Source organism: Cherax quadricarinatus, chromosome 1 (genome assembly GCF_038502225.1).
Source record: "Cherax quadricarinatus isolate ZL_2023a chromosome 1, ASM3850222v1, whole genome shotgun sequence".
NCBI lineage: Eukaryota > Metazoa > Arthropoda > Malacostraca > Decapoda > Parastacidae > Cherax > Cherax quadricarinatus.
Window position 1 is genome coordinate 39,715,689 of NC_091292.1, and position 23,750 is coordinate 39,739,438.

At 39.6% G+C, this 23,750-nt stretch overlaps 1 protein-coding gene across 2 annotated transcripts in view; it reads right to left on the reverse strand.

The window, feature by feature from the left end:
• Positions 1–690: 690 nt before the first annotated feature.
• LOC128687912 (uncharacterized) overlaps positions 691–23,750 on the reverse strand; it is a 51,719-nt gene continuing 28,659 nt past the window's right edge. For both annotated transcript variants that reach the window (XM_053775509.2, XM_053775519.2), the window contains 2 exons: positions 22,921–23,485; positions 691–2,849 (listed from right to left, as the gene is read on the reverse strand). In XM_053775509.2, the coding sequence (XP_053631484.1) occupies positions 1,333–2,849; positions 22,921–23,386 (1,983 nt within the window). In that variant the 5' untranslated portion in view covers positions 23,387–23,485 and the 3' untranslated portion in view covers positions 691–1,332. The remainder of the gene's footprint in view (positions 2,850–22,920; positions 23,486–23,750) is intronic.

Here is a 23,750-nt window from a genome sequence, read left to right on the forward strand (position 1 = left end):
ACTCTTGCTTTCCAATTTGAATTTTTATTCACACAAAAAATAGAAGATTTACATACAATTATATAATAATGCAGACTAGTGCATTATTATATAATTGTATAAATAATGTCAACCCATTTGTCAGTGTGTATTAGACTGGCCAGTTGGACACGTATTGGACAGTGATGTCATTTGTTTACTCTTGAACATCGGCAAAAATCGAACATTTCTGCTACTTTGAGCTCAATTTCAAGATACTTTTCACCATGAAACCAATCAGAAAATCTCCAATTCTGTAATATATCTTCCAGTCTATCAAATGAGACCAAGAAAACAAGAATATAGCCATAAATACCATACGAAAATACACCTCAAAGTCGGTGTTTTAATCCAAAAACACAGTCGGAGTTTTTTTTCTCATTATGCACTGCATGCTGCAGGATTTTTTTTATATTGCACACACTGACCACACAGACCCATTCTCTCATATGTAGGTCTACCGACTTTCTCCTGCTAGATTTGAAGCCGCTAGAACTTTGGGGTATTAATACGTCACCAACACTAGCTTGTAAGCTGTACCTGTACGTCACTGACAGTGAAAGGGTTAAAGTTGTCACAAGAAGTGTCAATCCCATGTAAATTTACAGGAACTACAATTCAATTTTTAATTATACACCTTTGTTGTAATATGGGCATTCAAAATACATAATGATTAATTTGTTTTTTATTAGCACATCGGCCGATTCCCACCAAGGCAGGGTGGCTCAAAAAAGAAAAACTTTCCTCATCATTCACTCTGTCACTGTCTTGCCAGAGGGATGCTTACACTACAGTTATAAAACTGCAACATTAACATCCTCCCCTTCAGAGTGCAGACACTGTACTTCCCATCTCCAGGACTCAAGTCCGGCCTGCCAGTTTCCCTGAATCCCTTCATGTTACTTTGCTCACACTCCAACAGCACATCAAGTATTAAAAACCATTTGTCTCCATTCACTCCTAATGAATAAGTTTTGTAATATTGTAATTATCTATTATAATAGAAACAAGCACAATTGCTGCCATCTACCTTTTCAATTTTTTTTAAACAAAATATATTAGCAAAAGATGGGTTTCTCTCCAAAAATAGCTATTGTATATAAATTTTATTAACTGAGGTGCTCACTAATTTGCAGCTAATGATATATTACACATCATATATGTTTTAGTATATCAGCAGTCTTGCACTAAAACAGTGACCAAAATGAAACATTAACCAGCATTCATTTAATTGCTGTCCTGAATGAATAATGAATGTTTTCTTTTGTGGGAATATGGCCTATATGGTAATGAAGGAATTACTGCTTTTTGTTTCTACTGGGTGCCCCTGATGACATGGTACCGCACACCATCAATATCTACGATACTAACATCAGGAGGAACAACATTAGCTGGCATTAAAAGGGCTGATCTGGATCCTTGGAAATTACCTCCAGTAAGAGTAAAAATGGTCTGGTTCTCTCTGAAGTCTGGAGACGATTCAATTGGCTGAAGATCCTCTTTGTTAACATTGATCTGCATTACAGCGGTGGCAGTTTCATCCATTTCTTCTACCTGAATGGATTCCTCGACTTCTTTTGATTCTCTGGCTGTGTTAATATCTATGCCATGAACTTTCAAAAGGTGACGACTGAGTTTTTTGCGGGTAGGAAATTTTATGTTGCATATTTCACATGGATAAGACATGAGAATTTTGTGATGCAACTGGCCAGTAAGAGCCGGTTGTTCTATTATGGTGCCACTGGTTGACCCCTCGTGAACAGTTTTCTGGTGAAAGTACAAATCATTTTGTGAATTAAAGGTCTGCATACACAACTGACAAGAAAATTCAAGTTCACCAACATGAAGAGCTAAGTGCTCATCAAATGCAAATTTTGTGTTAAATGAGGAGTTACATACATCACAATTGAACACCACAGTGTGCATCCTCCTCTGATGGATTCTGAGAGCACCCTCAGTCCTAGCATGAAAGTCACAATCATCACATTTATGTTTCAAAGGTGCACTAGAATTGTGTGCCTTGGCAACATGCTTATTCATGAGAAACTTGAATGGAAACATTCTTGGACACAGAGGACATGGAATTGTTTTTTCAGTGTGTTTAAGTTTCATGTGCATATCTAGAGAACTTTTTGTTTGAAATATTTTGCCACAAGCTTCACACTGGGAGTCGTGATTTCTCCTGTGGATCCAAAAGAGTCCACTGCACCTCAGCATGAGACCACAGATCTCACAGGGGCCACTGTGTTGCTGCTGATGATACTTTAACTGTCTCTCACCACTGTATAGTCTCTTGCAGTGCTGGCAGCAGTAAGGGTATCTCTTAGCTTGCTCATGATCATTGTGATCTCTCACAATATGCTCTCTTAAATAATGATGCTTTGAATACAGCTTACCACATACCTCACACACAAAATTCTTTTCCTTTGTATTATACGGATGACGCTTCTTCTTCCACTCAAGTTTGAAAGCTAAATCTATATCCACTTCTTCTTCAGCATCCACTTCATCATCTGTCACCCAGTCATCATTTTTTATATCAACCTCATTTTTTACAGAATCTGTTTCTTTTTCAATGGTTTTACTTTCTTGTGTTGGTTCTGGCTGTGGAAGAGTGACTGTTATCTTACCTAGGATTGAACTGTTCTCTTCAAGTGGCATCTTAGTGCCATAATTACTAAAGCCTGCTGGATATTTCAAATATTTTCTTTTTTCAGAACCACCAGCTTTTATTTTATATTTCTTCCTTTTCCTAGATTTCATTTTCATCTTCTCCCAGAAAGCAACATCATTATCAGAGCTGAATTCACTATCTTCAGGATTCTTCACATCTGAAAAAGTATAAAAACAATTAATTCATTGGGAAATATTCAATATGAAAATTAGAACAGGCAAATAGGGACACACTCTTGAAAAAAAAAAATAAATAAAAAACATGAGGAGGTATAAATAGAAGCAATTACATAAATGAGCCAGGGGGATGTTAAGAAATACTTTTCATCTGAGGGTGGCAAAAATGTACTCAAATAACCCACACATAGGAGAGAGAAAAGCACAGTGGCTTTTGCCTGGTGGCAAAAGTTCATGCTTCACATGGTCAAAGTCAGGGTTCAATTCCTGGCGAGGGTAGAAACACTGGGTGTGTTTCCATACACCAGTTGTCTATGTTCACTCATCAGTAATAATGGGTACCTGGGTGTTAGTTGAATGTTGTGGGTCGCATCCTGGGACAAAATTGACCTAATTTGCCCGAAATACTCTGCATAACAAGCAGCTTTCTATGTACAGCAGAAGTATGTCATTGATGCACAGTACATGTACAGTAATACCTCTAATTTCGTGATTCTCTAATTTCAGCAACTTTTTTTCTCAAAATACAGTGGGCCCTCGTTTTTCATAATTAATTTGTTCCAGAGTGACTATTGACGATTTGCGAATCCATTTTCCCCATAAGAAATAATGTAAATCCAATTAATTCATTCCAGTCACCCAGAAGTATCAAAAAAAAAAAAAAAAAAAAATCTAACCTTAAAGATAGATTTACATGCACAAAAGAATGAACATTCAATATGACAGTTACCTTTATTGAAGGCTGTTGTTGATGAATGGAAGACAGGGAGGAGGAGAAAGGGAAGAGAGGTTATTGTTTGGAAGGGGAATCCCCTCCATAAGGACTCTAGGTCACTTCCCTAGCTTAAATATAGATTTACATGCAGAAAAGAATGCCAAATAAACGTAAAGCACTAATAAAATGTATAAATGAACATTTAACATCACACTTACCTTTATTGAAGACTCTTGCTGGTGTATGGCAGACAGAGCAGAGGGAGGGGAGGGGAGTTTGTTAGAGAATATGACACTAATATCAACTCTACGGCTTATTTATCTATCAAAATTCAACTATTATGACATAATAAACAATATTAATAACATAGAAACATGGAATATACTCTAGAATGAATAAAATAAGTCATTATGTATGTCACAAGAGGTGTTGTGTTGTGTTGTTGTTGGGTGTATAAGGGCCACTGAGAACATAAGCCGTCCATAATGGTTGTGAAGCAGCAGCTGAGGCGGCAGTGTTTTCTGTAGCCCTATATAACTCCAACAACATCGGAGGAGTTAGTAGAATTGCTGAATCACTGAAGAAGGCACCCTCTACCACCATCACAACCACTACCACCCTCTACCACCATCACAACCACCCTCTACTACTATAACAGCTGCTGCCACCCTCTACCACTTTAACAACTGCTACCATCATCACTACCACCCTCTACAATTATCACAACTGCTACCACTCTACCACCACCACTTTCGTGTTTTTCTACAAACTTTTTCTTAAATTATGTGTGTTTCTCACATTCTTTACCAAAGGGCTGGCACTAGAAGCTTTCTTTGGAGCCATGGTGGCTTATTTAGCAGTTGCAAGCACTAAAACGAATGGAATATTATGAAATGTATTGTATGAACACGAGGGATCATTCTCACTCACTGATAAACAATGTCACACTGGCTGGGAATGGAGTGTGAGGCTGTTCAGGGCCGTGCATACGCGTCTGAGACAAACGACTACAGTGGACCCCCGCATAGCGACCTTAATCCGTGCAAGAGGGCTGGCTGTTATGCGAAATGTTCGCTATGCGAATGAATTTTCCCCATAAGAAATAATGGAAATAAAATTAATCCGTGCAAGACACCCAAAAGTATGAAAAAAAAATTTTTTTACCACAAAAAAATGTTAATTTTAGTACACACAAACTGAAAAAGGCATGCACAATTACATGACACTTACTTTTATTGAAGCTCTGGTGATGATTGATGGGCTGGGAGGAGGGGAGAGAGAGTGTTAGTGTTTAGAAGGGGAATCCCCTTCCATTAGGACTTGAGGTAGCAAGTCCTTTTCTGGGGTTACTTCCCTTCTTCTTTTAATGCCACTAGGACCAGCTTCAGAGTCACTGGACTTCTTTCGCACAACATATCTGTCCATAGTGGCCTGTACCTCTCGTTCCTTTATGATTTGTCTAAAGTGGTTCACAACACTGTCATTGTAACAGTCACCAGCACGGCTTGCAATAGCTGTGTGAGGGTGATTTTCATCAAAAAAGGTTTGCACTTCAAGCCATTTTGCACACATTTCCTTAATCTTTGAAGTAGGCAATTCCTTCAATTTCTCTCTCCCCTCCTTTGAACCAGTTTCCCCAGGTCTGGCCTCTTGCTCTTGAAGTTGATCTATCAGCTCATCAGTGGTTAGTTCTTCATTGTCCTCCTCCACCAACTCTTCCACATCCTCCCCACTAACCTCCAACCCCAAGGACTTCCCCAATTCCACAATTGATTCCTCAACTGGTATACTCCTCTCAGGGTTAGCCTGAAACCCTTCAAAATCCCTTTTGTCTACACATTCTGGCCACAGTTTCTTCCAAGCAGAGTTCAAGGTTCTCTTAGTCACTCCCTCCCAAGCCTTACCTATAAGGTTTACACAATTGAGGATATTAAAGTGATCCTTCCAAAACTCTTTTAGAGTCAATCGAGTGTCTGTGGTCACTTCAAAGCACTTTTGAAACAGAGCTTTTGTGTACAGTTTCTTGAAGTTGGAAATGACCTGCTGGTCCATGGGCTGCAGGAGAGGAGTGGTATTAGGAGGCAAAAACTTCACCTTAATGAAGCTCATGTCCCCATAAAGTCGCTCTGCCACGTCTGTAGGATGACCAGGGGCATTGTCTAACACCAGGAGGCACTTAAGGTCTAATTTCTTTTCAGTTAGGTAATCTTTCACATTGGGGGCAAATGCATGGTGTAACCAGTTATAGAAAAATTCCCTAGTGACCCATGCCTTACTGTTTGCCCTCCACAGCACACACAAATTATCCTTGAGGACATTCTTTTGCCTGAACGCTCTGGGAGTTTCAGAGTGATATACTAATAAAGGCTTAACTTTGCAATCACCACTAGCATTGGCACACATCAACAAAGTAAGCCTGTCTTTCATAGGCTTATGTCCTGGGAGTGCCTTTTCCTCCTGAGTAATGTAGGTCCTGCTTGGCATTTTCTTCCAGAACAGGCCTGTTTCATCACAATTAAACACTTGTTCAGGTTTCAGTCCTTCAGTTTCTATGTACTCCTTGAATTCATGCACATATTTTTCAGCCGCTTTGTGGTCCGAACTGGCAGCCTCACCATGCCGTATCACACTATGGATGCCACTACGCTTCTTAAATCTCTCAAACCAACCTTTGCTGGCCTTAAATTCACTCACATCATCACTAGTTGCAGGCATTTTTTTAATTAAATCGTCATGCAACTTCCTAGCCTTTTCACATATGATCGCTTGAGAGACGCTATCTCCTGCTAGCTGTTTTTCATTTATCCACACCAATAAGAGTCTCTCAACATCTTCCATCACTTGCGATCTTTGTTTCGAAAACACAGTTAAACCTTTGGCAACAACAGCTTCCTTGATTTCCGTTTTCTTGCCCACAATAGAAGAGATGGTTGATTTTGGTTTCTTGTACAACCTGACCAGGTCGGTGATACGTACTCCACTTTCATACTTATCAATGATCTCTTTCTTTATTTCAATAGGAATCCTAACCCTTATTGCTGTAGGGTTGGAACTAGAAGCTTTCTTGGGGCCCATGGTCACTTATTTTCCAGAAACACCACCGAAAACACTGTAATAATACGAAATATTCCGAGTGTATGCTTGAATGTTACCGCGGAGGCTGGCTGGTAAACAATGGCACAGGCGGCACATGTGAGGCTGGCTGAGGGCGCACATTGGACGCGTCTCGGACGAAGGCCGCTGAGCGGGATTTTGTCCACTATGCGGGGCAAAATTTTAGCGAACAAAGCGTCCGCTATGCGGATTGTCCGCTATGCAAGGCGTCCGCTATGCGGGGGTCCACTGTATTTGCGAGTCAAACAACAATTTTCGAGTCAATGTTTTGATGAAAAAAAAAGTTACGATTTTCAAAAATTACGGCTTTTGAGCCTTACAAAAAACGAGGGTCCACTGTATAGCCTCTATTTTTGTGACTTCCCTCTAAATTCAGTGATCATATGGTACATGTCCCAGTGGCCCTGTGCACACAAAGCCTCCCAAAGATGCATTCAAGTGTCAGTCTGGCATTGTTTCTTGGCAAGTGAGCATGACCCCCCACATTCATACAAAACATTTTGTAATAATCCATTGTTTTTTTTTGCTTGCAACTGCTAACCGTGATACCATGGGCCCAAAGAAAACTCCTAGTGCCATCCCTTTGGTAAAGAAGGTGAGAAACATGATAGAATTAAAAAAAGAAATCATAGAAAAATATGAAAGTGGCGTATGTGTGGCTGACCCTGTTGACCCTACGCCTGTTGTGGAATGTTTTGTGGCATTGGGGAATTCCATGGGGTTGGAGGTGAGTGGCCAGGATGTGGAAGAGTTGGTGGAGGACCACAGTGAAGAGCTAACCACTGACGGGCTGCAAGAGCTTCATCTGCAACAGCAACAGACCAGAGCTGAGGAAATTGCTTCACAGGAGGAGGAACAGAGAGGGTAGAAGGTGCCTTCTTCAAAGATTAAGGACATTTGTGCAAAGTGGAGACAGGTGCAAACGTTTGTGGAGGAACATCACCCTAACAAAGCAGTTGTAGGCCGTGTCTGCAACATGTTCATTGACAATGCCTTGTCACATTTTAGGCAAATCTTAAGGTGATGCCAGAAACAGAGCTCTCTGGAGCAATTTTTTGAGCGACAGGGGTCCAGTGACTCTGAAGCTGGTCCTAGTGACATTAAAAAACAAAGAAGGGAAGTAACCCCGGAAAAGGACTCGGTACCTAAAGTCTTTATGGAAGGGGATTCCCCTTCCAAACAATAGTAACTTCTCCTTCCTCTCCCCTCCTCCCATCTTCCATACACCAACAAGAGTCGTCAATAAAGGTAAGTGTGATGTTAAATGTTCATTTACACATTTTATTACTGCTTTACATTGATTTGTCATTCTTTTCTGTATAAATCTATAATTAATCTTTAAAAAATTAATTTTTTGTTAATACTTTTGAGTGTCTGGAACGGATTAATTGGATTTACTTTATTTCTAATGGGGAAAATGGTTTCGATTTTCATGAGTTTTGACTTTCGGCAGACTCTCTGGAATGGATTAATCACGAAATTAGAGGGTCCACTGTACAGTGGACCCCCGCATAGCGAATGCCTTGCATAGCGAACAATCCGCATAGCGAACAATCCGCATAGCGGACGCTTTGTTCGCTAAAATTTTGCCCCGCATAGTGGACAAAAACCCGCTCAGCGGCCTTCGTCCGAGACGCGTCCAATGTGCGGCCTGAGCCACGCTCACATGTGCCGCCGGTGGCATTGTTTACCAGCCAGCCTCCGCGGTAACATCCAAGCATACAATCGGAACATTTCGTATTATTACAGTGTTTTTGGTGATTTTTTTCTGGAAAATAAGTGACCATGGGCCCCAAGATAGCTTCTAGTGCCAACCCTACAGCAATAAGGGTGAGAATTACTTTGGAGATGAAGAAAAAGATCATTGATAAGTATGAAAGTGGAGTGCTTGTCTCCGAGCTGGCCAGGTTGTATAATAAACCCCAATCAACCATCGCTACTATTGGTGGTACAGCTGCTGCTGCTGCTGTACCACCATCAGCTGCTGCTGCTGCTGTAGTACCGTCTGCTGCTGCTGTAGCATCGTCTGCTGCTGCTGCTGCAGCATCGTCTGCTGGTGCTGTAACATCGTCAGTTGCTGCTGTAGCATCGTCTGCTGCTGCTGCTGCTGCTGTAGCATCGTCTGCTGCTGCTGCTGCTGCTGTAGCATCGTCTGCTGCTGCTGCTGCTGCTGTAGCATCGTCTGCTGGTGCTGTAACATCGTCAGTTGCTGCTGTAGCATCGTCTGCTGCTGCTGCTGTAGCATCGTCTGCTGCTGCTGCTGCTGCTGTAGCATCGTCTGCTGCTGCTGCTGTAGCATCGTCTGCTGCTGCTGCTGCTGCTGCTGTAGCATTGTCTGCTGCTGCTGCTGCTGCTGTACCACCGTTGTTGGTGTGGCTTATTGAGAATACCAAGAAACAATTAACCCCAGAGGATTTGCCACCCAGGATAACCCAAAAAAGTCAGTGTCATCGAAGACTGTCTAACTTATTTCCATTGGGGTCCTTAATCTTGTCTCCCAGGATGCAACCCACATCAGTCGACTAACACCCAGGTGAACAGGGAAAATGCCTGGAACTAGTGCTCATATTGGTGAATTTAGAGCCAGCAAAGGTTGGTTTGAGAGATTTAAGAATCGTAGTGACATACACAGTGTGATAAGGCCTGTTCTGGAAGAAAATACCAAACAGGACCTACAGTACTCAGGAGGAAAAGGCACTCCCAGGACACAGTGTCTCATCAGTCATTGCTGCATCTTCAATAAAGGTAAGTGTCATTTATTCTTCATTTAGTAGAGTAGTACATGCACAATATATATTGTGCATGTACTACTCTACTTTTGTGCATGTATCCTTCTCTTTGTGTGTAGGAAAATGTCTATTTCATGTGGTAAAAATTTTTTTTTCATACTTTTGGGTGTCTTGCACGGATTAATTTTATTTCCATTATTTCTTATGGGGAAAATTAATTCGCATAGCGAACATTTCGCATAACGACCAGCCCTCTTGCACGGATTAAGTTCGCTATGCGGGGGTCCACTGTACTTGTAGAAATAAAGATATTGTTGCTATTATTACAGTGGTCTCTCGATAATCGTAGTTCTCGAGAATCGTAGATTTCGGAAATCATAGGGATATTTTCGTATAAACATGGGCTAGCTAATCGTAGATTGACTCACAAATAGTAGTTAGTCCGGGACAGGTACACATAGCCCCGAGCCGCCTCACACTCCTTTCCCAGCTAATGTGCCATTGTTTATCAGTGAGTGAGGATGATCCCACAAGTTCATACGATACATTTCATAATATTCCATTCGTTTTAGTGTTTGCAACTGCTAAATAAGTCACCAAGGCTCCAAAGAAAGCTTCTAGTGCCAGCCCTTTGGTAAAGAATGTGAGAAACACATATAATTTAACAAAAAGTTTGTAGAAAATTATGAATGTGGTGGTGGTATTGTGGAAGCAGTTGCAATAGTGGTTGATGGTGGTAGTGATGGTTGTAGCAGTTGTAATAGTTGTAATACTGGTTCTTATGTTATTGAGGCTAGGACTTTGGGTAGTTTCAAATTTAGGTTGGATAAATATATGAGTGAGAGGGGTTGGATTTAAGTGGGACTTGCAAATGAGTGGATAGTTATCAAAGCTTATTTCTTATTTATTGATCAGGATAAAACCGTTGATCAGGATAAAGAACTCGATATTGTTTATTTAGATTTTAGTAAGGCTTTTGATAGAGTACCACATCAGAGACTGTTGAAGAAAGTGGCTGCTCATGGCATTGGGGGAAAAATGCTGTCATGGATCGAGTCATGGCTCACTAATAGGAAGCAGAGAGCGTGCATAAATGGGGTTAAATCTGAGTGGGGATCTGTAACAAGTGGCGTTCCGCAGGGATCAGTTTTAGGCCCATTGTTGTTTATATATAAACGACCTTGACGAGGGAATTATTAGCAACATAAGCAAATTTGCTGATGACACGAAGATAGGTAGGATAATCGATTCAGACGTTGATGTTTCACAACTTTAGGAGGATTTAGACAAACTCAATTCGTGGTCAGAAAAGTGGCAGATGCAGTTCAATGTAGATAAGTGTAAAGTTCTAAAGCTCGGAAATATTCATAACCCTAGCACCTACCAGCTTAATAATGTTGAACTTAGCAGTATAGAATGCGAAAAGGATTTGGGGGTTATGGTAAGCAGCAACCTTAAAAAAAAGACAGCAATGCCTAAGCGTACGTAATAAGGCAAATAGATTATTGGGATTTATATCAAGAAGTGTAAGCAACAGAAGTCCAGAGGTTATACTGCAGCTTTATACATCATTAGTAAGGCTTCACCTAGATTATGCAGCTCAGTTCTGGTCTCCATATTACAGAATGGACATAAATTCGTTAGAAAACATTCAGCGTAGAATGACTAAATTAATACATAGCATCAGAAATCTTCCTTATGAAGAAAGATTGAAGACCCTTCAATTACATTCACTTGTTAGACAAAGAATAAGAGGAGACATGATCGAAGTGTATAAGTGGAAGATGGGTATAGATAAAGGGGATATAAATAAGGTCTTGAGGATATCTCTCCAAGAGAGAACCCGCAGTAATGGATTTAAATTAGATAAGTTTAGATTTAGAAAGGACATAGGAAAGTATTGGTTTGGAAATAGGGTAGTTGATGAGTGGAACAGTCTACCTAGCTGGGTTATTGAGGCTAGGACATTGGGTAGTTTCAAATTTAGGTTGGATAAATATATGAGTGAGAGGGGTTGGATTTGAGTGGGACTTGCAAATGAGTGGATAGAGATATCAGAGCTTATTTCTTGGGAAGCATTGAGGATTGGGTTGGGAAAATGTTTCGTTAGTGAGATGAATTGTAAAGGACCTGCAGAGCATGGGCCAACAGGCCTGCTGCAGTGATCCTCCTTTCTTATGTTCTTGGGTAGCATTGAAAATTGGGTTGGGCAAATGTTTTGTTAGTGGGATGGATTGTAAAGGACCTGCCTAGTATGGGCCAACTGGCCTGCTGCAGTGATCCTCCGTTGGAAAACAATGAATCCCTTGGCAAACAATGAATCGTTGGCAAACAATGAATCCCTTATTAATAATTTAGAAATTTCAGAGGAACTCGGTACTAGCGACCACAAATCAATTACATTTAGCAGATTACGGTGGGCTTAGAGAACACTCATCATCTGTTGACTGGGGTAACGAAGAGAGCTATCAATATGACAGTTTTCTGAACACTATACGTGCTGCTCAAAGAACGTTTATCTCGTATAAAGAAATTAGATCAAACAGAAATGACCCAAAATGGATGAATAATAGGCTGAAATATCTACTAGGGCATAAGAAAGGAATTTATAGGCGTATCAAAAGAGGTGAGGGTCATCTTATGAATCAGTATATTGACATTAAGAGGGACATTAAAAAGGGGATAAGAAAAGGTAAAAGGGACTATGAAATTAAAGTTGCTAGGGATTCTAAAACTAACCCAAAAAGTTTTTTCCAGGTCTATAGAACAAAAGTTAGAGATAAGATAGGTCCCCTTAAAAATAACTATGGGCATCTTACTGACAAAGAGAATGAAATGTGCTCGATTTTAAATAATTATTTTCTCTCGGTTTTTACACAGGAAGACACTAACAATATTCCAGTAATAAATTTTTATAGTGGGCTAGAAGAAGATAAATCATGTAACATCACAGTCACTAGTGAAATGGTTGTGAAGCAGATTGACAGACTGACGCAAAGTAAGTCGCCGGGTCCTGATGAGGTTTTTTCAAGGGTTCTTAAGGAATGCAAAATGGAACTCTGTGAACCATTAACTAATATTTTTAATTTATCTCTTCAAACAGGTGTAGTGTCTGATATGTGGAAGATGGCTAATGTAATTCCTATTTTTAAAGCAGGGGACAAGTCGTTACCATCAAATTACTGCCCAATAAGCCTGACCTCTATTGTAGGCAAATACTAGAGTCAATTATAGAACATAAGAACATAAGAAAGGAGGAACACTGCAGGAGGCCTGTTGGCCCATACTAGGCAGGTCCTTTACAATTCATCCCACTAACAAAACATTTGCCCAACCCAATTTTCAATGCTATCCAAGAAATAAGCTCTGATGTGCAAGTCCCACTCAAATCCAACCCCTCCCACTCATGTACTTATCCAACCTAAATTTAAAACTACCCAAGGTCCTAGTCTCAATAACCCAACTAGGTAGACCGTTCCACTCATCTACTACCCTATTTCCAAACAAATACTTTCCTATGTCCTTTCTAAATCTAAACTTATCTAATTTAAATCCATTACTGTGGGTTCTCTCTTGGAGAGATATCCTCAAGACCTTATTAATATCCCCTTTATTAATACTTATCTTCCACTTATACACTTCGATCAGGTCTCCCCTCATTCTTTGTCTAACAAGTGAATGTAACGGCAGCGGCAGCAGCGACTTCCAAGCTCCGTACTTTTCTCCAACTATCAGAGCTACCAATGCTCCTATGATGACCTAGTTACAAGCAAAACTGCACTACCCAACGTAGCACCCAGAATGACCAAAGATTACCAACAGTGAAACCTACAAATCGAAAATAATAGAGATCAAAGGAAGACTGCCCACAAACCGAAAGCAACACCCCGCTGCCAGCCGAACAACGTAACCCTAAGCTTTGTATAACTACAACTTCTTCTTAACTACAACAATTCCTGTAGTATTATGAGGTGCAATCTAAGAGGAAACAGCACCAAGGCCAGCAAGAAAACACCGAAAAATCAACTATTCAACAAGTGTAGCCAGGAGGACGCCGGCCCAGCAACCACCCCACTCACCACCACTCAAGGCGACACCACAACAATAACAACAAACATGGCTGCCACCAGCCCATCCTCCCCTCTCTTCCCCAGATTCAACCTACCAAGTAGTCTCTCAGGTATGACCAACGATCCAGATACCCTAAAGACATGCATCTCCAACTTAGTTATTGAAAATATGAATCTTCGAGAGACACTAACAAAACAAGACACCAGGATGACACAACTCGAGAACAAAATCCTCAGTCTTGAACAAAAGTTATCAACACCAGGAATGACTAACTGTGACAAGACCATCCAAACAGTCATAGATAGCCATACCCAACAAATAATATCTCTTAATACAAAGGTTGAAGAAGCAGTAAAAGAATGGAAGAACAACTTAGATAACCAGTTCAGTGACTACTTTGCTCTCCAAGAAGATAAAACTGAACAAGATAAACTATAGGATGCAGTAATAGTTAACAGTCCACTTTCTCCCAGTGATATGAACCAAACATACAGTAAAGAAATTACTCTGCAGATCATAAAGGACCAAACAAGTGTTATTGTACCAGAGTCTGAAATAAAAGAAGCCAGGTTACTAGGATCCCATGGTAGAAAAAGTGTTATGCTTAGATTCCATTCACATGACAGGAAAAAAGACTTAATTATTGCATCTATTAAAGTAAAGAAAGAGGTATACATAAACGAGTGTCTTACCAAAAAACGTCAGAACCTCCTGGTTAGAGTCAGAAAACTTAAGCGGGAGAATAACGACACAATACACCAATGCTTCACACGGGATGGGAAAATTCTTGTTAGGAAAACAAATGTAGGTCAACTGTACACAATCACGAACGAGAATGATCTATCACGATTTCTCAGGGATACTAATCTTACAGAGAATAACTAAACAATGTCCAACTTAAAAGCCTACGTAGTGTAGTGTATGTTTTGCTCCATTATTGTTCAAATTTCATTGTACAATCTCTTAGTAATTAAATAATCAACTATCTCATTTTGTGATTTTACTAGTAAGCATAAGTCACCTTATGTAATTTTCTTATTTACTATTGTTTGCTTAAACATTAGCTGAATTGATACTTTCTCTGTCCATATTACTACCTCATATTTTTTTTAAATACTAATGCCGGAAAAAAAATCCCCCCCCAGTACCAACAATACCACCAGTCCGATAACATTCTTCTTTGCAAATATACAGGGTCTAAAGCCAGCAACAAACAACAAAATACCTTTCATCCGTGGACTGCTTGCAGAGGCAAAGGCAATGTTCGCGGCTTTCACTGAGACCCACATAAAGGATCACTTGGACAACGAAATATGGATCCCAGGTTACAACCTATACAGATGTGACAGAGTGAACAGGCAAAAGGGGGGGGGGTTGGCCTGTACATTGCAGAGTCACTTGTTTGCACAGAACTGCTAAATGCCTCAAATGATGTAGTGGAAGTTTTAGCAGTAAAGGTCGAGAACCAAAACCTAGTCATTGTGATAGTCTACAAGCCTCCGGATGCAACATCCCAGCAATTCCAGGAACAGCTGTTAAAAATTGACCACTGTCTGGAAAACCTTCCAGCTCCTGCACCCAACATCTTGCTCCTGGGGGATTTCAACTTAAGGCACCTAAAATGGAGGAATATAGCAAATAATATTGTTGCAGTAATAACACCAGGAGGCAGCTCTGATGAAAACTCACACTCACGCGAGCTTTTAAATCTCTGCACAAAATTCAATTTAAACCAGCAAATAATAGAGCCTACTAGACTGGAGAATACACTAGACCTCATCTTCACTAACAATGATGATCTGATAAGAAATATCACCATATCAAAAACAATATACTCAGATCACAACATAATTGAGGTTCAGTCATGTATGCGCGGAGCCCCAGACCGACATAATGAGATTAGTCACGAGGGAGCATTCACCAAATTCAACTTCAATAACAAAAACATAAAGTGGGACCAAGTAAACCAAGTCCTAACCGATATAAGCTGGGAAGATATACTAAGCAACACAGACCCCAACTTATGCCTAGAACAGATTAACTCGGTAGCACTCGATGTATGCACAAGGCTTATTCCTCTAAGAAAAAGGAGGAGTAGATGTAAAACAGAAAGAGACAGGCGCTCCCTTTACAGGCGACGGAAAAGAATAACAGAGCGGGTAAAAGAGGTCAATATATCTGAAATGCGTAGGGAGACACTGGTCAGAGAAATAGCAAGCATCGAACTTAAGCTAAAAGAATCCTTTAGGAGTCAGGAATCGCGGGAAGAACTAAAAGCCATAAATGAAATCGAAAGAAACCCAAAGTATTTCTTCTCCTATGCCAAATCAAAATCGAGAACAACGTCCAGTATTGGGCCCCTACTTAAACAAGATGGGTCCTACACAGATGACAACAAGGAAATGAGTGAGCTACTCAAGTCCCAATATGACTCAGTTTTTAGCAAGCCGCTAACCAGACTGAGAGTCGAAGATCAAAATGAATTTTTTATGAGAGAGCCACAAAATTTGATTAACACAAGCCTATCCGATGTTATCCTGACGCCAAATGACTTCGAACAGGCGATAAATGACATGCCCATGCACTCTGCCCCAGGGCCAGACTCATGGAACTCTGTGTTCATCAAGAACTGCAAGAAGCCCCTATCACGAGCCTTTTCCATCCTATGGAGAGGGAGCATGGACACGGGGGTCGTCCCACAGTTACTAAAAACAACAGACATAGCCCCACTCCACAAAGGGGGCAGTAAAGCAACAGCAAAGAACTACAGACCAATAGCACTAACATCCCATATCATAAAAATCTTTGAAAGGGTCCTAAGAAGCAAGATCACCACGCATCTAGAAACCCATCAGTTACACAACCCAGGGCAACATGGGTTTAGAACAGGTCGCTCCTGTCTGTCTCAACTATTGGACCACTACGACAAGGTCCTAAATGCACTAGAAGACAAAAAGAATGCAGATGTAATATATACAGACTTTGCAAAAGCCTTCGACAAGTGTGACCATGGCGTAATAGCGCACAAAATGCGTGCTAAAGGAATAACAGGAAAAGTCGGTCGATGGATCTATAATTTCCTCACTAACAGAACACAGAGAGTAGTCGTCAACAGAGTAAAGTCCGAGGCAGCTACGGTGAAAAGCTCTGTTCCACAAGGCACAGTACTCGCTCCCATCTTGTTCCTCATCCTTATATCCGACATAGACAAGGATGTCAGCCACAGCACCGTGTCTTCCTTTGCAGATGACACCCGAATCTGCATGACAGTGTCTTCCATTGCAGACACTGCAAAGCTCCAGGCAGACATCAACCAAATCTTTCAGTGGGCTGCAGAAAACAATATGAAGTTCAACGATGAGAAATTTCAATTACTCAGATATGGTAAACATGAGGAAATTAAATCTTCATCAGAGTACAAAACAAATTCTGGCCACAAAATAGAGCGAAACACCAAAGTCAAAGACCTGGGAGTGATCATGTCGGAGGATCTCACCTTCAAGGACCATAACATTGTATCAATCGCATCTGCTAGAAAAATGACAGGATGGATAATGAGAACCTTCAAAACTAGGGAGGCCAAGCCCATGATGACACTCTTCAGGTCACTTGTTCTATCTAGGCTGGAATATTGCTGCACACTAACAGCACCTTTCAAGGCAGGTGAAATTGCCGACCTAGAAAATGTACAGAGAACTTTCACGGCGCGCATAACGGAGATAAAACACCTCAATTATTGGGAGTGCTTGAGGTTCCTAAACCTGTATTCCCTGGAACGCAGGAGGGAGAGATACATGATTATATACTCCTGGAAAATCCTAGAGGGACTAGTACCGAACTTGCACACGAAAATCACTCACTACGAAAGCAAAAGACTTGGCAGACGATGCACCATCCCCCCAATGAAAAGCAGGGGTGTCACTAGCACGTTAAGAGACCATACAATAAGTGTCAGGGGCCCGAGGCTGTTCAACTGCCTCCCAGCACACATAAGGGGGATTACCAACAGACCCCTGGCAGTCTTCAAGCTGGCACTGGACAAGCACCTAAAGTCAGTTCCGGATCAGCCGGGCTGTGGCTCGTATGTTGGTTTGCGTGCAGCCAGCAGCAACAGCCTGGTTGATCAGGCTCTGATCCACCAGGAGGCCTGGTCTCAGACCGGGCCGCGGGGGCGTTGACCCCCGGAACTCTCTCCAGGTAAACTCCAGGTAATTGATATTACTTACTAAAATTAATAATTATCATATTTACTCTTAACATTTTTGACATTTAATAACCATTACTTGTCTAATTACCTTTACCTGTTTTAATACCACATTTACTATCTTAGAGTACTCTTAATTACCTTGTACTGCCATATAACCTCTAGTATAACTACCAGTGCAATATTGAATGAAATAAACATTACTTTTTCACTTCTTTTGTAATCATTATTACTTGCTAAAATTTTATTAAACACCATATTTACTACCAGTCAATTTTACTTTTGTACATTAAACATTATTTTATACTTCCCATAACATTTTGTTGCCAAATTATCAAGTTTGTATATTCAACTCCAACCTTTATATTATCCTTTGTACCTGTGTACCTGTGTACCTGTCTACCATCTTACTATCATATTATAACCAAGACATTACCATTGTTATTTTTTACTATTATTCTTTTGGTACTTTAATTGTGAATTTTATTTTGTCAATTTAAATCTAGTTATACTCCTGATCTTGTCAACAACCTATACCAGACTCTAGTGCAATTGCAAGTACCATTTCAATTTGTATTTTTATATTATAAGTTTATATTATAATTCCTACTCTAAGATTGTTTTCATATCTTAGTGACTATATTGTGTGTGCAATTAGTGTATATTTCAATTATATTATTGTTCAAGGCCCTTAACTATCTTTTGCTAACTAGTACCAACTACCTCATGTATCTTTTTTTTGTTTTTGTTTTTTTCTACTTTTTTTTATTCTTTTGCTACCTTAACTTGTATATTTTATCTTGTCAATTTAAATCTAGTTATACTCTAATTCTTGTAAACAACTTATATAACACCTTAGTGCAATTACAATTGAGAGTCTTGTGCCTTTTTTATATTATTAGATTAAACTCAGTTGTACTATAGTCAATACCAAATTCATTATATTAGACCATATTGCAATTACTAGTGAGAGACTGGTGCTATTTTTAATTTATATTTTTATATTATTAGATTAAATCTAGTTGTACTATAGCTCATTCTAGCTCAAAACATAGACTCCACAAAAGTCATTATATTAGACCTTAGTGCAATTACAAGTGAGAGTCTTGTTCTAATTTAAATTTGTATTTTTATATTACTAATTTATACCTAGTTGTACTTTAGTTCATTCCAGCACAACACATAGACAACATCAACTTCATTATGTGTAGTAGTGACTATACTCTATATGACCAAAATACTCTAGCTATATACTTATCCAAGCTTCCCACCACTACAGTTATCAGTACTAGAACTCAACACATAACTCAGGATATAAATAACCATAATTTAAACCTAGAAGATGATTGATCACGTTGACCCTGATTTAAACCTCCATAATCTGACACCCAATCAAAACCTATTGGAAAGTAACTGCCTTTATTACACAGCATCACAAGCCAGCACTATCCTAAACAATGCAAAAAGAATATCAGTACTTAACTACAACATCAGGTCCTTAAGCAAACACTATGATGACCTCCTGGCACTCCTTGAATCACTAAAGACACCCTTCTCCTGCATTGTTCTTACTGAGACCTGGCTTAAGCAGGACACAATAGATATCTACCCTCTACCAGGATACACAGCAATTCACAACTGCAGACCATACCAAGTTATCTTGTATTAGCACCACTTGCTTTAGTGATGAATATGGGGAATACATTTTTGCTAATTTTACTGTAAAAAACCTTAAGACACCTATAACAATCGGTGCCATTTACCGGATACCTCACACAAACATCCCAAATTTCAGTGAGAAATTAAAGTCACTAATAACAAACAGACAAATGAATAAGCACCACCTTCTCTTAGCTGGAGACTTCAACATCAACCTTGGCTTACTAGATGATCAGCCTGTAACTGATTTCATCAACAATATGAACAACACACTTCTCATACCAACAATAACTAAACCAACCAGGCTCACTGAGACAAGTGCAACCATAATAGACCACGTATGGACCAATATACTAGCCCCCCTTAAATCAGGGATAATCACAGATAGCACTACAGACCACTACCCTACCTTCCTCCTGACAAACATTAATAAACCACTTGAATACAACAAAGTCTCATTTAGACTCCATGACGAGGCCTCAATAAGGAAGTTCACAACTGACCTAGAGATTGATGACTGGCCTACAGAATTCTCCAAGGCCAATGGTATTGATGACTGGACAGACATTTTTCTTAACAAATTACTTAGACTATACAACAAACATTGTCCTATAAAAATGAAACAGATCACAAACAAACGGCTTGGTTGCCCATGGCTAACCAGCACCATTCTGAAATCCATTGACAAGAAACACCAATATGAAAAGCAATATAGACAGGGCTTAATACACAAAGATATTCTTAAACACTATTCATCAGTTCTCACCAAAGTAATAAAGAAAGCCAAACAACTATACTACTCCAGTAGATTCACAGACACTAGAGGAGATATAAAAAAAGACCTGGAAAACACTCTCTCAGATTCTAGGGACCCACAAACTGAAAAAAACCAAGAATATTGTCCTAACTAAACCTAATGAAACACCACTACATCCCACTGACACAGCTAACAAGATAAACGACTTCTTCTCAACCATAGGATCTAATCTCGCCAATAAAATCCCACATACTAATGCCCATGCCAGGGACTACCTACATGGGAATTTCCCAAATTCCTTCTATCTTGCACCAACTGAGCCCTCGGAAGTCACCAAGATTATAAAGTCACTTAAAAACAACTCAGGGAATCTGTCTAATGTCCCACCATTACTGTACAAGCGAGCGGCCCATATCCTTTCGCATGCTATTTCATTACTTTTTAACAAGTCACTAGAAACTAGCACCTTCCCAAAACTACTCAAGATGGCAAGGGTTACTCCAATACATAAAGGTGGTGATCCTACAGACTTAAACAACTATAGGCCAATATCAAACTTACCATTGCTATCCAAAATCTTTGAGAAACTCGTGCACAGGAGACTATTCATTTATAACAGCACAAAACATACTCAACCCCTGCCAATTTGGATTTAGGAAAAATAAAAGCACTAATGATGCAATCATAAAAATGCTAGATATGCTTTACACAGCATTGGAAAATAAGGAATATCCACTAGGAATTTTTATTGACCTACGAAAAAATTTTGACAAAGTAGACCACGACATCCTACTCCACAAACTTGACCATTACGGTATAAGAGGCCATGCGCTTGCTTATTTAAAATCTTACCTTACTAATAGGTATCAGTATGTTACCATTAAAGACACAGCATCAACAACACGGCCACTTGATACTGGAGTTCTGCAGGGAAGTGTCCTTGGTCCCCTGCTCTTCCTCATATACATCAATGATCTTCCAAACGTATCCCAACACCTGAAACCCATTCTCTTTGCTGACGACACGACTTATGTCATCTCTCACCCTAATCTTGCCACCCTCAACACCATTGTTAACGAGGAGCTGATCAAAATATCGACTTGGATGACAGCCAATAAACTTACGCTTAACACTGACAAAACCTACTATATTATGTTTGGTAGCAGAGCAGGAGATGCACAAATTAACATTAAGATCGACAACACTCTAATTACCAGACATAATGAGGGCAAATTCCTAGGCCTATACCTTGACAACAACCTGAATTTCAGCACCCATATCCAACACATAACCAAAAAAGTATCCAAAACAGTTGGGATCCTCTCCAAGATACGATACTACGTGCCGCAAGATGCCCTTCTCACACTATGCCACTCACTTATTTATCCATACCTCACCTATGCTATTTGTGCTTAGGGATCAACTGCAGCAACACACCTAAAGCCAATAATAACCCAACAAAAAGCTGCAGTAAGAATAATCACTAAATCCCATCCCTGGCAACACACCCCCCCACTCTTCATAGATCTAAACTTACTCCCTGTTCAGTACATCCACACTTACTACTGTGCAGTCTACATCTACAGGACCTTAAACTCCAATATCAACCTTGACCTAAAATGCTTTCTTGATAGTTGTGACAGAACCCACAGGCATAACACCAGACACAAACATCTCTACGACATTCCCCATGTCCGACTAAACCTTTACAAAAATTCAATGTATGTCAAAGGCCCTAAAATCTGGAACACCCTACCTGAGAACTCTAGAACTGCAGACACATTCATCACCTTCAAAACTACCATTAGAAAACATCTTATCTCCCTGATAAACCCCATCAACTAACTACATGAATACCACCTGGTGGTTCACACTTACACTCACTCACCCATTTGACCATAAACAGAAATATTAATCTCAATCTTAAAATAATGAATCCTATGATACTCCAATACTGAAACTATGTACTGTGCCAAAACAAAAGCATTCACATTGCTAAACTCACAAACTAGTATTTAGTTACTTAGCCATAATACCAACTTACTTCATAATTTGTAATATTTTAAAATAAAGAATTAAACTAAGTCTGCCCGAAATGCCTAGCCATGCTAGGCGTTCTAGTGGTACACTCTGTAATCATTATTTAACTACATGTAAACCACACAACAACCAAATTCTGTAAATTCAACATTGTAATCTTTATAGAGAATAAACTTTGAATTTGAATGCTATATATTAATTTAGTCATCCTACGCTGAATGTTTTCTAACGAATTTATGTCCATTCTGTAATATGGAGACCAGAATTGAGCTGCATTATCTAGGTGAGGCCTTACTAATGATGTATAAAGCTGCAGTATGACCTCTGGACTTCTGTTGCTTACACTTCTTGATATAAATCCCAGTAATCTATTTGCCCTATTACGTACGCTTAGGCACTGCTGTCTTGGTTTAAGTAAAACTATGGCACAGACCCTTAGCACAAAGCTGTAATATTATAGAACAGACCTCAAAAGGGTTAAAAACTACTTAAGAATTAGACATAGATTATATAGTAGGATTTTTAAAAGTATAAAAAGAGATGTCTTAGATCAATAAGGAGGCCTATTAGATATTCATTGTTTTCTATAGATGTGTAAACTGAATCTGTATTTTTATTTAAGCAATTGTACTCCAATTTTTGTTTGGCCTAAGGCAAAAAATGACAGGGTCGAGAATATTGTTTTGTTATGAATTCATGCATTCACTTGTGTATCATTTTTTCAAATATTTTAGATAGTCAAATAATTTAGAAAGTCACTGACCCTCTCTTGAGAATGGGAAGAGAACAGCTTCACTGCACAGTCTCTCAGTGCGTTCGGGCTTCCTGGGCTGATCAGTGCTGCAGTTCTCTTCATCTGGGTTAACGCCAAGGATCACATCTTCAATGGTCTGCTCAAGGAGAGACTCCTTTTCTGTCTCTGTTATCTTGGGTAACTTTTCTGTCTTGATTTTAGTGACATTATTAAGAGGCAAAGGAGGGATAAAGTCATTTACATCAACAGATACACTAACATTACTTTTAGTAGGGATGTCAGTCTGCGTACAAGATTCATTAACTGAAGAAAAGATGGTACTAAATATTATTGGTATTGATGCCTTGCTGGTGCATTCAAAATTCACCTGACATGATACATTTTTAAAAACAAGAGTTCCAGATTCTGATGTTTCCAGTATTGTCTCAGAGTCGGATTCGACCTCCCCCACCACTACTATAATATTCTGATTCATAATATAATTACAAAGTTTCCACAATGTCCTGTAGCTCGCCTCCACACTGAGGTTATATGTTTGAGATACACCAATTGAAGCTGTCACACAATCCAAACCCTGAAATATGAAAGGCAAAAATAAATGTACATTATTATTATTGCTATTAATTATGGTATAATTAATATAAATATAATGAAAGAGTGAACTCATAAAAGCCATACAGTGCCTAGGAAATGGCAGGCAGTCATGTTTTATCCAAGGGGAGAGTAGCTCCAATTCCTAAAATGAAGAGCCCTTCACCAGTATTACCCCTTGCAGTGTTGGTCCTGTAGTACTATGGCTTGAGAGCCGTAATACTACGCCAAAATTCTAGCGCCTTCAA